We start from the raw sequence: 15,735 nt of genomic DNA on the forward strand, positions 1-15,735 counted from the left end.
GATTCTTTGACAACGTTTGATGCATTGCTGCTGTAAAACAGAACAATTCAGATGGCAGATAAAGCAAAGAAAATTCAGCAGCTCCCTTCTTTTTGTTTTTGATAAATATATTGTTTCTCAGCGACTATTACAGTGAATAATGGTTGAATGTTCCTACTTAACTACAGCCACCATTAAGTTCTGTGCTGAACCGCCTGCAGTAAAGCCAGAATGCAGAACAAAGAGGTAAAGAATGGAATTGGGGAAAGATATTTTTTAAGTCAGAGGCATGGCAATAATAAGATGCACATCTTTTACTCCACAGGTTATAAATATAAGGAAAAAAATGTCTGACATGCAAGAAGACATAAGAATAAGACTTGAGAAAACCAAATGGGCAACTGATATTTTGAAGAATCTACCAAGTACTGTGACTTTTAAAGTCATGGAATTCTGACTTATGAAATGGTGGATAATTGATTTAAGTTTAGTAACTACAAAGACCCCTTTGGGATCTCCACTAGCAGAGGCCCTCATATACAACTTGTAAGTATAGGAGCTGTAGCATAGCATTTGCTACAGCATGCCTTGTGTGCTTGCTGCATTGATGGGCTCCTGCCCATCAATGACGTATTTTAGTTTGACTTTTGAAGAAGGATCTTTTGTGGTTTCCCTCTTCCAGTGTGGCTGGGTCTTCCAACTTTGGCTATATAAATAGAATAGGAAGTGAGATGGTACCTTTCTAGTCCAAAATATGCCCAGTAAGTGTACCTCAGTGATTTCAGAGTTTTTCATTCTATTCTTGAGATATTCCTGGTGTTCCAGGAAAGACAAGGAAGAGTACCCATTTTCCAAATCATACCCAGTGGCTGGAAAAGAGTATCATTGTGGGGTTTGTGAAGCTTCTGAGTGTTTTTGTTTTTTATCGTTCGGAGAGGAACTCCTGCCTAGGAGTAGGGAAGATAGTTTTCCTCTGCTGTGTTGATTTGGGGACTTTCAACCAGAAAGATCCATCTGAGAAGAGCATGAAAAAGTGAAAAGGATTTTCAACTAGGGGCCACCCCCCAACAGGAATCTTGGCCCCCTAGAACAGAAAAAAACTGGGAGAACTAGAGTCTTTGGAGAACATCTGTGATTTCAGGTATTTTTCATTTTTTACCTTGAGAAGGGTGAACCGTAATGCAGGCTAGGGAACCCCATTTCCTACTGGAAGTCTTGATTCTATGTCCACCACACCTGAATGAAATCCTTTACTATTTCATCAATTTACAAAAAAAAGACAGGACACCATAGTCTGGATCCTGATACACCTGGAGAACAATGTTCAAACTTGGTGACTAGTGACTGTCTGAGGGATCCTGGCTGTCTGTAAATTACTCCCCTTCCCCTCCCAAGAAGCTAAAAGCATGCACGCTGTTTCACATCCCCACCTACTGTTAGCCGAGTTGAGGGGAGGCACGTTTTGAGCAGGATCAGAAAATAACACATGCACCTTGTACTTCCAAATTTAAGAACATTATTTTCTTTTGAATTTTTTCCCACACAAAAAAGGAAGGTGCAAATATCCACAAGTACTATGATGGTCCAGAGAAGGGCAACCAAAATGGGGAACGGGCTCTCCATCAAATGACTTATGAGGAAAGGTTGAAGGACCTAATATGTATACCCTGGAGGAGAGGAGGTGCAGGGGAGATATAATACAGTCCTTCAGATACCTGAAAGGTTTTAATGATGTATAATCAATAAACCTTTTCCGTTGGAAAGAAGTCAGTAGAACTAGGGATCATAAAATGAAACCCAGGAAGGAAGACTCAGAAGCAATGTCAGAAAATATTTCTTCATGGACAGGGTGGTGGATGCTTGGAATGCCTTTCCAGAGGAGGTGGTGAAGACAAAAACAGTGAAAGATTTCAAAAGGACATGGGATAAATACTGTGGATTCCCAAAGGCTGGAAGATGAAAATTAAGAAAAGAGTGCATGGGGGTAACTTGCTGGTGTGGCGGTTACTACCCTTATCCAATAAGCCTTCATACTGTTTATGCAACTCTATTATTACTCACTGTCTCAATGGCAGGGGAAAAAGAGGAATTTGGTTGCTGTCTGAACCTACAAGGTCATTGAATTTTATGGTCTGGGAAAACAAATAAGCATAGGGGTAACTTGCTGATGCGGCTGTTACTACTCTTAACCAATAAATCTGATACTTTTGATGCAACTCCAACATTGCTCTCTGCTTCAACGGCAAGAGGTAACAGGGAATTGGACTCAGATAGCAACCAACAAGGGCCCTGACTCTGATGGTCTGGGAAACTGATAAGTATTGGGGGGACCTATATGACATAGCAGATGCTACCATAAACTTGCTGGGCAGACTGGATGAACCATTTGGTCTTTTTCTATCGTCAATTCTATGTTTCTAGGCGATTGGGGGTAATTATCAAAGAGAAAGTATGTCTGTGGTGCCTACTTTGCACTTAGGCAAGAATTTGAAAATAGTTTTTTATTTATTTATTTATTTATTTAAAAGTTTTTATGTACCAATGTTTTAATTCAGACTTGGCAAAATGGTTGAAAGGCAGAAGAAAAGATACAGAAGAGTGCAGAAACTGTAATCAATCTTTAAACTGAATAAAGATAGGCTTACAAATCAATTATAATTCTCATTTTTAATCGAAGGAACTCCTTACTCTTTAAAACATTCACGTATTACAGATCAAAGTGTCCCCCAACACGGACACTGTGTTTTGCCAAGAATGCGGCGGCGTGAGGGACAATAAGTCTGTAGCTCATCCACGGTTACAAATGCATTCAATGTTTACCAGGACGATTACAGTTTCTGCACTCTTCTGTATCTTTTATTGCCCACAGAGTATGGACTGTCCTCCCTCGTATCTTTGAAAGGGAGAACATAAATCAAATGAATAAATGAAATCACACAAAAGCTGGAGCATATTTTTCAGACTGAGCATTTCTTTAGAAATACAGAGATCCATATTCAGAAGCATTTATCCAGTTAATTCTGAAGTTGTCTGACTAAATAAATACTGGGCACTTATCCAGCTAAATTCTAGTAGGATAACTTATTATCCAGCTAAAATTTGGCCAGATTAGTCAGGGACATTACTTGGAGTAGCAGAGTTAGCCATATACATTATCCAGCTAAATCTGATATTTTGGCAATCTGGTCACCCCATAGAACTGTCCTAAAGTTAGGCGGATGGGCTTATAGGTTTATCTGACTAGCCAAGACGAACAGTGGCTGAATATGGACCTCATTACCATTACATGGCTGATGTGGATACCAAAAAATGATAGGCAAAAATAAATTATACAGATATTAATCATATGCAGTTTAGATTGCAAACCCAAGACTTGATTCTGTCAAATGCATTTCATTATGGACAAACAGATTTACAATGAGTATGAGCAGCTTTCAGGTAGAGGGAAGTAGAGTTAGAAACAGAAAGGGCCACTTATGACAACTTCATGGTGTTGTCACAAAAAAGGTGAAGATTCAGGAACTAAATCTGGGATGCAGAAGTCCCTGAACACCAGTAAGTGAAAATCTTCTGTTCTTGTAGAATATGTTCTCCATTTTGGCATGCGTTGTTACGCTCTCCTACAAGCAGCCTTAAAACCAGGGATTCACAGACTGGAGGAAACTTCTTGTTAGCAAAGAACGCAGGAAAATGGTGAGAAACATGAAAGGTGCTTTTCCCCTGCTAACTCTGAAGATATGTTCTGATCATGCACAGCAAAGGAGGGTGAAAAACCAAACACAACCCATTAAAGTTATGATCAAATAGCAAAGTGCGAGTTAATAACTTGAGGTCTGTCCCAGCTTAGAAGCACGCATAAGTCAAAAATTTTTCTTTCAAGGCTTTGATGTTGAGAAACTCTATCAATTACACAGACAAACTGAACTGGGGGATTATACTTCAGTTTGTCTGTTTAATTGATGGAGTTTCTCAATATTAAAGCCTTGAAAGAAAACTTTCTGACTTATGAATGCTTCTAAGCTGGGACAGACCTCAAGTTGTTAATACACACTTTCCCATTTTTTGACAATCTGATCATGCACATTACTGCCCCAGGCTCTTGGCCGAAAACCAAGTTTATCTATTGAGGAAGAGATCAAGAGACCTGCAGTTTGCCAAAATAATGTACATGTCCGGAATCTTTGGAAGTTGGGTGGGTTATAAATGCAAGAAATAAATAGATGTCTCATGAGTACTGTGCTCAGGAAATGTTAAGGGAGGACAAAGCAGGCCTTGCACAAACACTGGCACTCACTATTCTAGCCAGGCTCAGAGTTGCTTTTACTCTTCTCCGATCACTTTGCTCATTCAAAATTCAATACAATTACTGGAAGACTTAATAAAACTGAAATGCAATGCCATATACTGTATAAGGGCTAGAATAAAATGGTCCTTTCAGTCATACATAAGATACAATTTGCACTGCCTATTTTCTATGGCAAATACGTCCTCTCAACCATAAGATGTCATTCCAAGTCCAAGGCAGCCACCACTACAGTCACCAAAATACTGTGAGACCACATCCTCTATCATTACAGCTCTAGAAAGGGTGGGGTGGGTAGGGAACAAACATATTTACTTCTTTTATTAGTTATACCATTTAGCTAGGTATAAAAACCATCCATTTACACTAGCATCAAGAAATTAACATAATCAATAGTCTACAAAAGAGAAACTGGCTCTAAATCAGAAATCATTATCCAGTCAAAATAGTTTCCCATTTAAAAAGACAGACTTTCAGCATGCCTTCTCTGTTTTTCTTCTTTATCTAGAAGGGTTTGTTTCAGGCTCACTTCAGCATCTTCAAATCCAGGATTTAATTCTAATACTTTCTGAAAATCCTTCAGGGCCTCGTCGAAAAATCCTATGCCAAAAGTGAGAAACAAAATTAGTTTAAAATCAGTTTGCCATTTAAGCTACCGTGCAGTCTGGAAATGTATACCAGACACACAAAGGGGTTGGATGAGCAGCTTTGCATAAAAACAAAGAATGTAATGGCAAATGTGGAATATATATGGTTCTGCCAGACTTCCACAAGCAATCTCTTGTTTTCCCTTCCCTTTTTCACCACTCTGTGCTCATCCAATCCTTATTTTTGTCTTTGCCACCTCAACTGGGAGGCAATCCCATGAATCCACCACCCTTTCTGTGAAGAAATATTTCCTGTTATTACTTCTGAGTCTACCCCCTTTAATCCTCATACAATGACTCAACATAGAAACAGACATAGAACAGGGACACTAAAGTCTATCTAGTCTGCCCAATTTATTCTTAGTTCAACACCACAGGCCACCATCCATCTCTGGCTTTCCCTTCCCTTCTTTTGAGTTTGTTCTAGAATTTCATTTTCAATAAAATATGTTTGATTCTCATGCATTGTTTACATACTGTCTTTTAAAGGTCTTCACACCCTTGTACATTTTTTGCATTCTATCTAAAAAATACAAATCAAAATGCATTAAAGTAGGAGTTTGTCTCATGATCTACACAACAGACTCTAAATCTTTCAACATTAAAGAACAATTATAGAAATATTCCAAAAATAAATAAGAATAAACCCCTAAAAGTATTGATAAGTCTTCACACCCTTTGCCATAGCAAACCTAAATTAGCTTCAGTTCAAAAAATTGCCTTAATAAAACCAAAATCTTAAATAGAGTCCACCTGTGTCCAGCCACAGCAGCTGGGCTGATTTGAATATTCCTGGATAAAGAATCTGTTTTCTTTGCATGAAGTCAATTTGAAGCAAAGGTCAAAACATACTGAACAAGGAGGTGCCAAAAGAACTCCAGAATAATGTTATTCAATGGCACAGATTGTGGAAAGGCTACAAGAAGATTTAAATGCATCTGAATATCCCTTGGGCAGGGCCAGGTCCATCATTGCAAAGTGGAAAAGGTTTGGCATCAGCAAGACACTGCCCCGATCAGGCCATCCCTCCAAATTTTGTAGCTGTGGATTAATAAAACCACTGCAGAAAGTCACTGTGAGGCTTTAGATTATTTTAAAAGAACTGCAGAGGTCTCTGGCTGAGACTGGGCAAACTGTTGACTATTAAACAACTTCAAGATTACTGCAGAAATATGGCCTGTTAGGGAGGGTGGCAAGACAGAAGTCGCTGCTGAAGAAAATCCATACGATGATCATTGTTTTTATATTATTTAATTGTGAATATTTTTTACGTAACTTGCCATGAATGCCGGAGTGTGCAAATAGTAAATGTTTTATAATAATAATGTGCTGCATAGTGTTTGCAAAGAAATACTTAGTGGACACTGCACACATGTGAGAAAAGGGTTTGTGGTCTGATGAGGCCAAAGTGTAAATTTTTGGTCTCAATGCTAAGCGACATATGTGGCGTAAAACGAAACACAGCACCTCACCCTGCTAACACCATTCCAAAGGTAAAGCGTGGTGGCGGCAGAATTATGTTGTGAGGATGCTATGCAGCAGCAGCAGGGGCTGGGAGGTTTGTGAAGACTGATGGAAATATGGATGGTGCAAACTACAAGCAGAGCCTGGAGGAAAGCCTATTCCACTCAGCCGTAAAGCTGAGACTGGGGAGAAGATTCAGCTTTTAGCAGAACAATGATCCTAAGCACAAAGCAAAAGCAACAATGGCATAGCTCATCAAGAAGGAGGTGAATGTCCTTGAGTGGCCTGGCCCAGTCAAAGCCCAAACCTGAATCCTACGGAAAATCTGTGGCACAACTTGAAGACTGCAGGTCACAGATGATCCCCCTTGTCAACTGCAAAGAGCTTGAGTTCTTCTGCCAAGAAGAATAGACATAAAACTCACTGCCACACTGTACAAAATTGGTAGATAATAAATCTAAATGACTCGTGGATGTTATTGTTGCAAAAGAGGATTTCAGCAAGTATTGAGTCAGGGGGCGTGAGGACCTATGCAATAAAGACTTTTTTGGTTTTTATTCTTAATTACTTTTGGAAGATTTTTATAATTATTCTGTCAAGATGAATGTTTTGTAGATCAGTAAAACAAACTCCTACTTTTAAGTACACTACACCAGGTTTATGCTTCCGGTGAGCGTTCGGTTCCAGAGCAGCTTTGATAGAAGCTGCGTTGGACCTCGCTAGGAACGGGTAAGTGCTGACCTCGCTCCCGGTGGGGATTTTTAAGCTCAGGAAGTGTGGGGGGGGGGAGGGGGAGAGGGAAGGTCCAGGGGGCTTTTGGGGTGAGGTAGAGTGGTAAATAAATGAAACTGGTTGGGGGTGGAAGGGCCTGGCTCCATGGAATGCTCTGAACAAGGGGTATTTCAGGGGGGAGCGGCACGCGACGGCTTCATTAAATTTTAAGATGTGGGGTGGGGAATATAAAGCCCAATAAGGTTACTTTTATATTAGATGGGGGGGCATTAAATTGGGCCATAGGCCCCTTTAATTCTTGGGAGTTTTTGGAGGCAAAAATTGCCCCCATATCTTTGGAAGATATCCAGGTAAGTAGCAAGTTATCCGGCTAGACAAGGCTGGATAACCTTAGTCCTGCTTCCGAGCAGGTCTAAAGTTATCCGGGTAATTTAGCCGGATATATGCGATATTCGGCTAAAATAGCCAGATAACTGAACTCCTCCCTGAGCACCCCAGTAACACCCCCTTTTAATCCAGCTAAATTACAGCCGAATAAGTAGTTATCCAGCTATAATTTAGCCGGATAAATGGCTGAACATGCCACTTGTGCCATTTAGATGGATAACCTTTGAGTTATCCATCTAAATGGCTTTTGAATACTGACCTCACTATTTTTTTCTGATCACAAATGACATCAATATACTGGAAAAAAGACAAACATTTAACAGAAGTAGTTGGGATATATTAGTCTCTCACTGATCTCACGGATTGTGCCATCTCCATTGCTGGTCATTACCTACAAATCTCCGACTCGAACCTTGCACCACCAAATTCAAAAAGAAACTAAAGATATGACTCTTTAAGCAGGCTTACCCAGATTAGTTCTCTTTCACATTAACCTGAAGCTGCGTCATCATTTGACCTGAATCCCATGTATATAGTTTTTGATATATTGTTCTCCTGTTATTTATAATGATAGTTTTTTGATATTTATTCTGTTATTTATATATTATTTGTAGCTCTGTGTGCTTTCTTTTGGCCTCCTCTTTCTCTCCTGTCCCACACCCCTGTTCCTGTTTTTTGTACTTTCTACCTTTGGTTCGGATGTGAACTGGTATGATGTACCCACTAATGCCGACATAAAAAAGTTTTAAAATAAATAAATAAATAAACAACATCTAAAACAGTTTTCTTACCTAGCCGATACAATATTAAACCCCTGTTGTAATATGGCACCTCGAAGTCGGCCTTAGTTTCTATGGCTGCAGTGTAGTCATCCATCGCTTCATAAAAATCAACTCTCAGGTACTTGATTTGTCCCCTGTTATTGTATGCGACTGCCAGCTCATCTGTGCTGCATTTGCTGAAATGAAATCAAAGACATTTTATTTAGCATTATAAGGTTTTAGTACATATTTATTTATTGTGTTTCTATACCGCTTAACATAAATCTAAACGGTTTACATCTATAACTAAGCTTGATAATTGTTTTTAACACTCTATAATAAACTGGATATGAGACATTTCTAATTAAGAAAATTCTCAAATACCATTAGACTATTTCCAGTGCCAACTCACTAGTGAAATGTGAGTAAGGAAAATTGGTTCTTAACTGCTAATTTTCGTTCCTGTAGTACCACGGATCAGTCCAGGACAGCTGGGTTTGCCTCCCCTCCAGCAGATGGAGACAGAGAAGAACTTTGCGGGCTCCGTCCTATACCCCTGAGGTGCCACTTAGAGTCTGCCAGTATTACAGTGTACCCAAGCAGAAAAATAACCAGAACTATAACTTTTAGTCAAACTACAACCTCCCCCCTAAGAGTAGAGGGAGCGAAGAAAACATGAAACTGTATGAACGCAATTATGCCCAAATCCTGACCTTGAAAAAGGGGGCCATTATTTATTTATTTATTAAATTTCTATTTTATTTATTAAAATTTCTATACCAGTATTTAGTGGGAACCATCATATAAGATACTTTCAGCAAATAAAGAACTACCGGCTGAGCAGACTCTCCGTTTCCTCCTGGGCGGGCGCCTGGACTGATCCGTTGTACTAGAGGAACGAAAATTAGCAGGTAAGAACCAATTTTCCTTTCCCTGTACATACCCGGATCAGTCCAGGGCAGCTTTCCTAACCAGGTTGGAACTGAGAGAGTCCCGCTCGGAGAACACTAGCTCCGAAAGAGCCAGGCTCTGGAGCCCGGACATCAAGGGGTAGATTTTTTTAAAATGGAGATGGAGTAGCGCCCTCGCCTTAGCTGCCCTTTGGGAACTGGAAGTCCCAGATCCTGTAAGCGCTGTAGTGTGTCTCGCACTGCCCAGCGCTTTTGGTGGTACGCACAAGGGGACACTATGTAATGCTCCTTCATCGGATGAGCAAAATCTAAAGTGTAGCCGTGTTCTATGATGCTTAGGACCCACTGGTCGTAGATCACTTTGGTCCATTCCTCCTGGAAAAGGGATAACCTTCCCCCAATCCTTGGAACAGAAGGGTGGACCAGCCTCACCTCATTGTGAGGCTTTGGAGCCCCCATGGGAATGCTGAGCTCCATCTCTGGCAGGCCGGCGGCCCCGAAAGGACTGGTTCCTGGCGAAACGACAAACCGGCAGACCGTGAGGAGCAGAAACTATTTCCCTGAAATCTCGCCTGCTGAGGAAAAGACCCTCTGGGTCTAGGCCTATCCTACAGCAACCTATCATGTCCTCCAGCTGTTGCTCAAAAAGCAGCTTTCCTTTGAACGGTAAAGAACTTAGCTGTGTCTTAGATGAAACATCCGCCAACCAGTGTCTAAGCAATAGGAGCCGGCGAGCCAAAACCGCCGCGACCATTGTCCTGCCCGATGTTCTCAAAAGATCATACGGGGCATCCACACTATACGCTACAGCTGCCTCTAGACGACTAGCCCACAATGCCGCCGAGTCCGAGAGGGAAGCCTTGGCCTGCCAATCCTGTACCCACCAGAGACAAGCCCGCTGCACGAAACTGCTGCAAATAGCAGCCCAGACCCCCAGAGCCGAAACTTCAAAAATCTTCTTGAGCTGCAGCTCCAACTTGCGGTCCGTTAAATCCTATAGTGCAGTGGCCCCCATGACAGGAATGGTGGTCTTCTTAGTGACCGCTGAGACCGCGGCGTCCACCTTAGGGATCTTGAGGAGATCCAACGCCTCCTCTGGAAGCGGATACAATTTGTCCATAGCTCTACCCACTTTTAAACCAAGATCTGGAGTGTCCCACTCCTTAAACAAGAGATCGGTGACCGACAGATGAAAAGGGAAAGACCGAGCCAGACCCAGGAGGCCCACCATAACTGGATCCATAGCCCCAAACCTGGAATCCTCCGGAGGCACTTCAATACTAAGCTCATCCAGAAAGAGCAAGTATCAGAGGGCCCAGTGCATCCTTCCGGAACAGCCGTACTACCTTGGGATCATCGCCCTCCACCATTGGCAATCCATCCGGTTTGGCCGGCTTTAGCCGAGGATCCTGATCTGCATCCTGCCCCTCTCCTGGAGCTTGCGGAGGAGAATGATCCCCATTGGATGAGTCTGTCTCTGAAATATCCACCGGACAGGACCCCGACTGAAGAGGGCACCACCTTGGGATCCTCTGCGCCTCCAGACAATTTGGGGCGTTTGCGCGAAGAGGAACCCTCTACCCACCCACATGGACCCAGAGGATGGACGAGGCAGCTTAGCCCACAAGCCTTTCACCATCTTACGAGCCTTGAAGAACTTGTGCATTATCATAAATTCGGAGGAGAACAAGGAGGAAGACCCATCCGAGTTCTTGTTCTGCTCCTCCTCCGAGAAATCACTTTGATCCTCCGGATCCTTGCCCCCCCCCCCCCCCCCCCAGGGGCAGGTGGTCTCGGGGAAAGTGGTGGCGGGGAGGACCCCTCCCCCAGTGCTGCTTTTTCCTGATTCTGCCAGGTGCTTAGGAAGGCCTCAGTCCCTGCACTAAGTCTAAAATGATCTGAGGCCTGTTGCAGCCGATCGGGCTTCCCAGGCTCCCGGCGCAGTCTGGAGCTGTCCCTGTCAGCATTGTGCTGATTCGCCAAGCGGGACGGGCCTTCACCCCCTGACAGGCAGTCTGTACAAATCCCAGCACGGGAAAGATGCGCGCACTGCCACACGCCGAGCAGGCCGCGCCAAGAGGCATAATACACGGCCTCGATTTTACAGCAATCCGAAAAAAGAACTGCGGCAAAACAGAGAGTTCCCGGCCCTAAAAAGCCCGCAAAAACGGCAAAAATGCGGCGGAACGGAGCAATCGCTAGGCTGGAGCAAGCAAACAGCTGTGAGAAAACAAATCTTTTTTTTTTTTTTTTACCTGGCCGTGTGTGGTCCCGCTGAGGGTGAGTGAGCCGGGACCCCCGGTATCACTCTCAGCCGCTGCAGTTTCAGGGTTTCCAACCCAAGCCTCGAATACCAGGGGGAATGGTCCTACTAGGACCTGCCAACCCCCTGGGAGGCTAATAACAGCTAATAACTTTCTTACTTTTTTTTTTTTTTTTTTTTAAATCTAAAGGGACCCTTCACCTAAATCCCTTACTGGCCTGACTGGAAAATCACAACTAGCCAGAAAAATCACAAGCCAAACTAAATTCGCCACTAAACTAACACCAGACCCTAGATTTTGCACCTCCACCATCTGCTGGAGACAGAGAAATACTGGCAGACTCTAGGTGGCACCTCAGGGGTAATAGGACGGAGTCCGCAAAGTTCTTCTCTGTCTCCATCTGCTGGAGGGGAGGCAAAACTCAGCTGTCCTGGACTGATCTGGGTACATAAAGGGAATGGAAATTTTAATCCAGCTCTTCTATTGCTCAAGACATCTACAAGCAGATTTACTTATTGTGGACATCAACATTGTGAGCTATTCAGTGAAGGGAAACATTCTTGCTGTAATTAATCTAACAATAAAAAGCTTTAGAGAAAGAAAGCAAATGTTGCTTACCTGATGTAACAGGTGTTCTCACAGGACAGCAGGATGTTAGTCCTCACAAATGGGTGACATCGAGGATGGAGCCCTGTACGGAAAACTTTTCTGTCAAAGTTTCAACAAGCTTTGACTGACACTGGCACACTGGGTGCACTGAGCATGCCCAGCCTGCAATTATCCCTGTGAGCCACAGGTGTCTCCCTCAGTCTCGTCTTATAGCTAAAAAGCGCAAGCGAAACTAAAATAAAAGTATACAGACCCAACTCCGCGGGGTGGCTGGCGGGTTTCGTGAGGACTAACATCCTGCTGTCCTGTGAGAACACCTGTTACATCAGGTAAGCAACATTTGCTTTCTCACAGGACAAGCAGGATGGTAGTCCTCACAAATGGGTGAGTACCGAGCTGAGGATGCCCGGGAATGCACCAGATACACCGCAGATGCGCAAAGGCGTAACGACTGAGGTGGAAATGGGAACGGAGGGCATCCGCAACACCATAATGGGTTCGTGGAAGGATGTTGGGTAGTGAATTGAAAAAAGTAAGAGTAGGCGGACTGGCCAAACATGGAGCATGCCGGCTAGTCAAATGTAAGCAATAATAGGCTGCGAAGGTATGGAGAGGACTCCAGGCTGCAAACCTGATAAAAAAGTACAAGCAGCAGTAACCAAAGGGAAGCTGTTAAGGCTAAGACGGACACAACAGTATGTGGATACCCACAGTGTTGTAGTGAAATGTCTGCTTGTTGGTAGGAAAGGAAATATAGACCACTTAATCAGAAGGATTAGGTCTGTGTGGCCACTGGAAGTAGCAGCTTGACCCTTGCATGAAGGAAAGAGTCAAGTGGAATTCACATGGAATGCAGTGCAATGTAGATAGAATGTAAGCGCAGCATTACTGTCCAGGAATGTGGAAAACCCAGTCTCTCCCTAGGGCGAGAGAGAGAGGTTAGGAAAAATTAATAGAGTATTTCCTGAGGAAAGGAGATACAACATCTACCTGAAAAGGATAGAAAGTTGAATGCGTAGAACTACTCAGTGGCAGAGGAACGGAGTCAGGTGAGTATGGAAAGAGTGCATAACTCACGGACCCTGCTGGCAGGAATGACATTAAGAGGGAAAGAAGTTCCCTTGCCAAACTGTGGAAGAGAGGAATGGAAAGGCTCAAACGTAGAATGTATGAGACTTATAAGGAGAATATATATGTTCATTCCGTGATTAGAGAAATAGAGGCGGCTTGATCAGTGGATAATCCATGGTAAGCCGACTCAGAGAGGATTACCGAAAACGGGAACCCAACTCCCAAAACGATACACCTCCTAAGAGAAAGGTGTATCTATGTGGAGGATGTCTGGAGAACAGAATCCGAGGGAGTAAGAAAAAATGGTGGAAAAGTAAAAGGGGTAATACCTCTTTTTTTTTTTTTTTAGCGTCAGGAGGTAAAGCCTGCCATATTAAACGGCAAGATTTATGTTTAGAAGGTTTTGTGACGCTACCAGAACCTAAGAACATCAGTAAGTCTATGATTTGGGACTGACTGGTGAGGGAATAAAAGGTTACTGATATGATGGATTGAGAAGTATGGGAAGCATACTGATCTCAGTCAGGGAGTGGGGAAAAGAATACTGAACCCCATCCCAGTTCAACATTAGAAGAATGCTGGCTACGAGAGGCAGCAGAAGAGATATATTGAAGAGGCCTTTGATGGAAGAAAAGGCATCTAAGGGAACGCATAGGAAACATGTGCAGGGAGCAGAACCTGTGCATCGTATGGAATGATGCAGACGCCGAGGAAAGTTTAGTTAAACTCAGAGTTAAAAGATTTGCCCTGTACACATGTAATTGAGACCATTCGAGAGGTTAGAACCTACGTGGAGAAGGTCAGATAGAGCGTTCATTAAATCTCTTAGATATGTGGCCCAAGGACGCATGAAGTGAACAAGGGCCAAGGGTAGAGCTGCGCAGCTGTCTAGCAGAGCAGCTAAGAGGTAATGCGTGCTTATGAGTTGGAAAGCACATTGTCCCTATGCTGTCTGTCTGTATGCACAAAGAATTGTTGCAAAAGCAGTATTGGAAGGCATAAGGGCATAACTTATGGGTGCAACGTCCAGGAAGTTTATGAGAAACTATGCTGGAGTGCAATAGATGCATAATGGGTTGACAGCTTTCAGGAGAAACTTTATAACCCTAAGGAATTGCGAGCATGAGTCGAAGGAGACTAGGTCCTAGTTCGAACTGGGATAAGAATCAGGGACGAAAGCAATGAAACCACTTAGGTCCATTGAGTATAGAATGTCACTGAATATAACCCATAGCAGTTTTGAATTATGAGAAAAATGCATAGTGGGAAGAAACCCCATAGCCCAACCATGAAAAGTTGAAAGGCTGAGGTTATGGAAAATATGCGCAGGGACATATAACAATGTATCAGAATGTCTGTGCGCATGCTGGACAAGAGGGTCTTAAGACTGTGGTGTCCAGAAGTGTTACAGAAGGGATTTATGGCAGTGACAGTAATCCCAGTTAGTAAATGTATAGTGAGTCCTGAAAAAAGTGAGAGCTCCTTGCATGTACTGAAAGTGGTTAGCAGTAGTCTATGCAAGGAAAGTGAATGATGTTACACTCCGCAGAGAAAACAGCATTCACCAACAGTGATGCAAGAGACAGTTCACTTACCGAAGCTGGTGCCAGCGGCAGAGCTTGGGGTTGTAATGTTGACTCACCATAAAGCACATAGAAACATTAAAATAATGTACTTACTGCAGTATGGAGTGATGGTAACCAAAGATACCATTGTACCTGTGACGTCTAAAGAAAGTTGGATTTTCTTAAGTCCAGGATGTGCGGAGAGTAACTATTTTCTGTTAAAAGAAAGAATAGTGCAATTAAAACTCCCCAACCCCCCTCCCTTCTCCCCTCTGCACTTCGTAGCGCCTGGGGGAGTGTACCGGGACTTTGGTACAAGGTGGGGTGGCCGCTCTGATATCTGACCAGATGGGAGACCAGGAGGTGTCCCAATGGAGGATATCATGTAGGCTCCTGCAGGTGTGTGAGCGGTAAGTGGTACCCGCATTTCTGTATGCTGTACAAGGAGACACTGAGACCTGTGGCCAGGCCTCAAGGTGGACTTGTACATGGGACAATGGTTGCTGAATCTCATGTTTAGCAGATCAGCCAATGCAGCTGGACCTTGGTTGGGAGGGAACCAAGAGTCAGAGCATTGGTCGGCACAGGGACTTGTTACTGACAAGAGAAGAAGCCCTGCTGCAATCCCAAGAAGATAGAGGGGTTCTCCTGATATTGTGGCTAACATAGCTAACATAGCGATATGTGACACTAATACAGTTCTAAAAGGCACATGACCCAGAACTTTTCGAACCACGGTCCGAATGGGAGAACACAACTCTATGGGAATGCCGCCGAAGCGGGTACTTACCATCCGACGTGGATCGCCGCAAGACGAGCCGGTGAAGATTGTTGACTCCGACGGTCTCCGGAGTCCTCGAGGGTAAGGCCGGGGATGTAAACGTCCATCTCGCTCTGAAACCCGGTATGGTGGCACAGGTACAGAGGAGACAGGCCAGGCGTGAGTGGCGTTTAGACTGCTAAGTGTAACAGATGGCCATAGTCCCACACCACTTGACGGTGGGGCACGCCAGGAACAGAGGAGCCCTAACGGAACTCATGT

At 43.5% G+C, this 15,735-nt stretch overlaps 1 protein-coding gene across 2 annotated transcripts in view; it reads right to left on the reverse strand.

The window, feature by feature from the left end:
• Positions 1 to 3,356: 3,356 nt before the first annotated feature.
• Positions 3,357 to 15,735, reverse strand: part of TTC32 (tetratricopeptide repeat domain 32) — a 37,881-nt gene continuing 25,502 nt past the window's right edge. For both annotated transcript variants that reach the window (XM_029595965.1, XM_029595966.1), the window contains exons 2-3: positions 8,304 to 8,470; positions 3,357 to 4,882 (exon numbers count right to left, since the gene is read on the reverse strand). In XM_029595965.1, the coding sequence (XP_029451825.1) occupies positions 4,740 to 4,882; positions 8,304 to 8,470 (310 nt within the window). In that variant the 3' untranslated portion in view covers positions 3,357 to 4,739. The remainder of the gene's footprint in view (positions 4,883 to 8,303; positions 8,471 to 15,735) is intronic.

The sequence above is a fragment of the Rhinatrema bivittatum genome, chromosome 3 (assembly GCF_901001135.1).
Source record: "Rhinatrema bivittatum chromosome 3, aRhiBiv1.1, whole genome shotgun sequence".
Classification (NCBI taxonomy): domain Eukaryota; kingdom Metazoa; phylum Chordata; class Amphibia; order Gymnophiona; family Rhinatrematidae; genus Rhinatrema; species Rhinatrema bivittatum.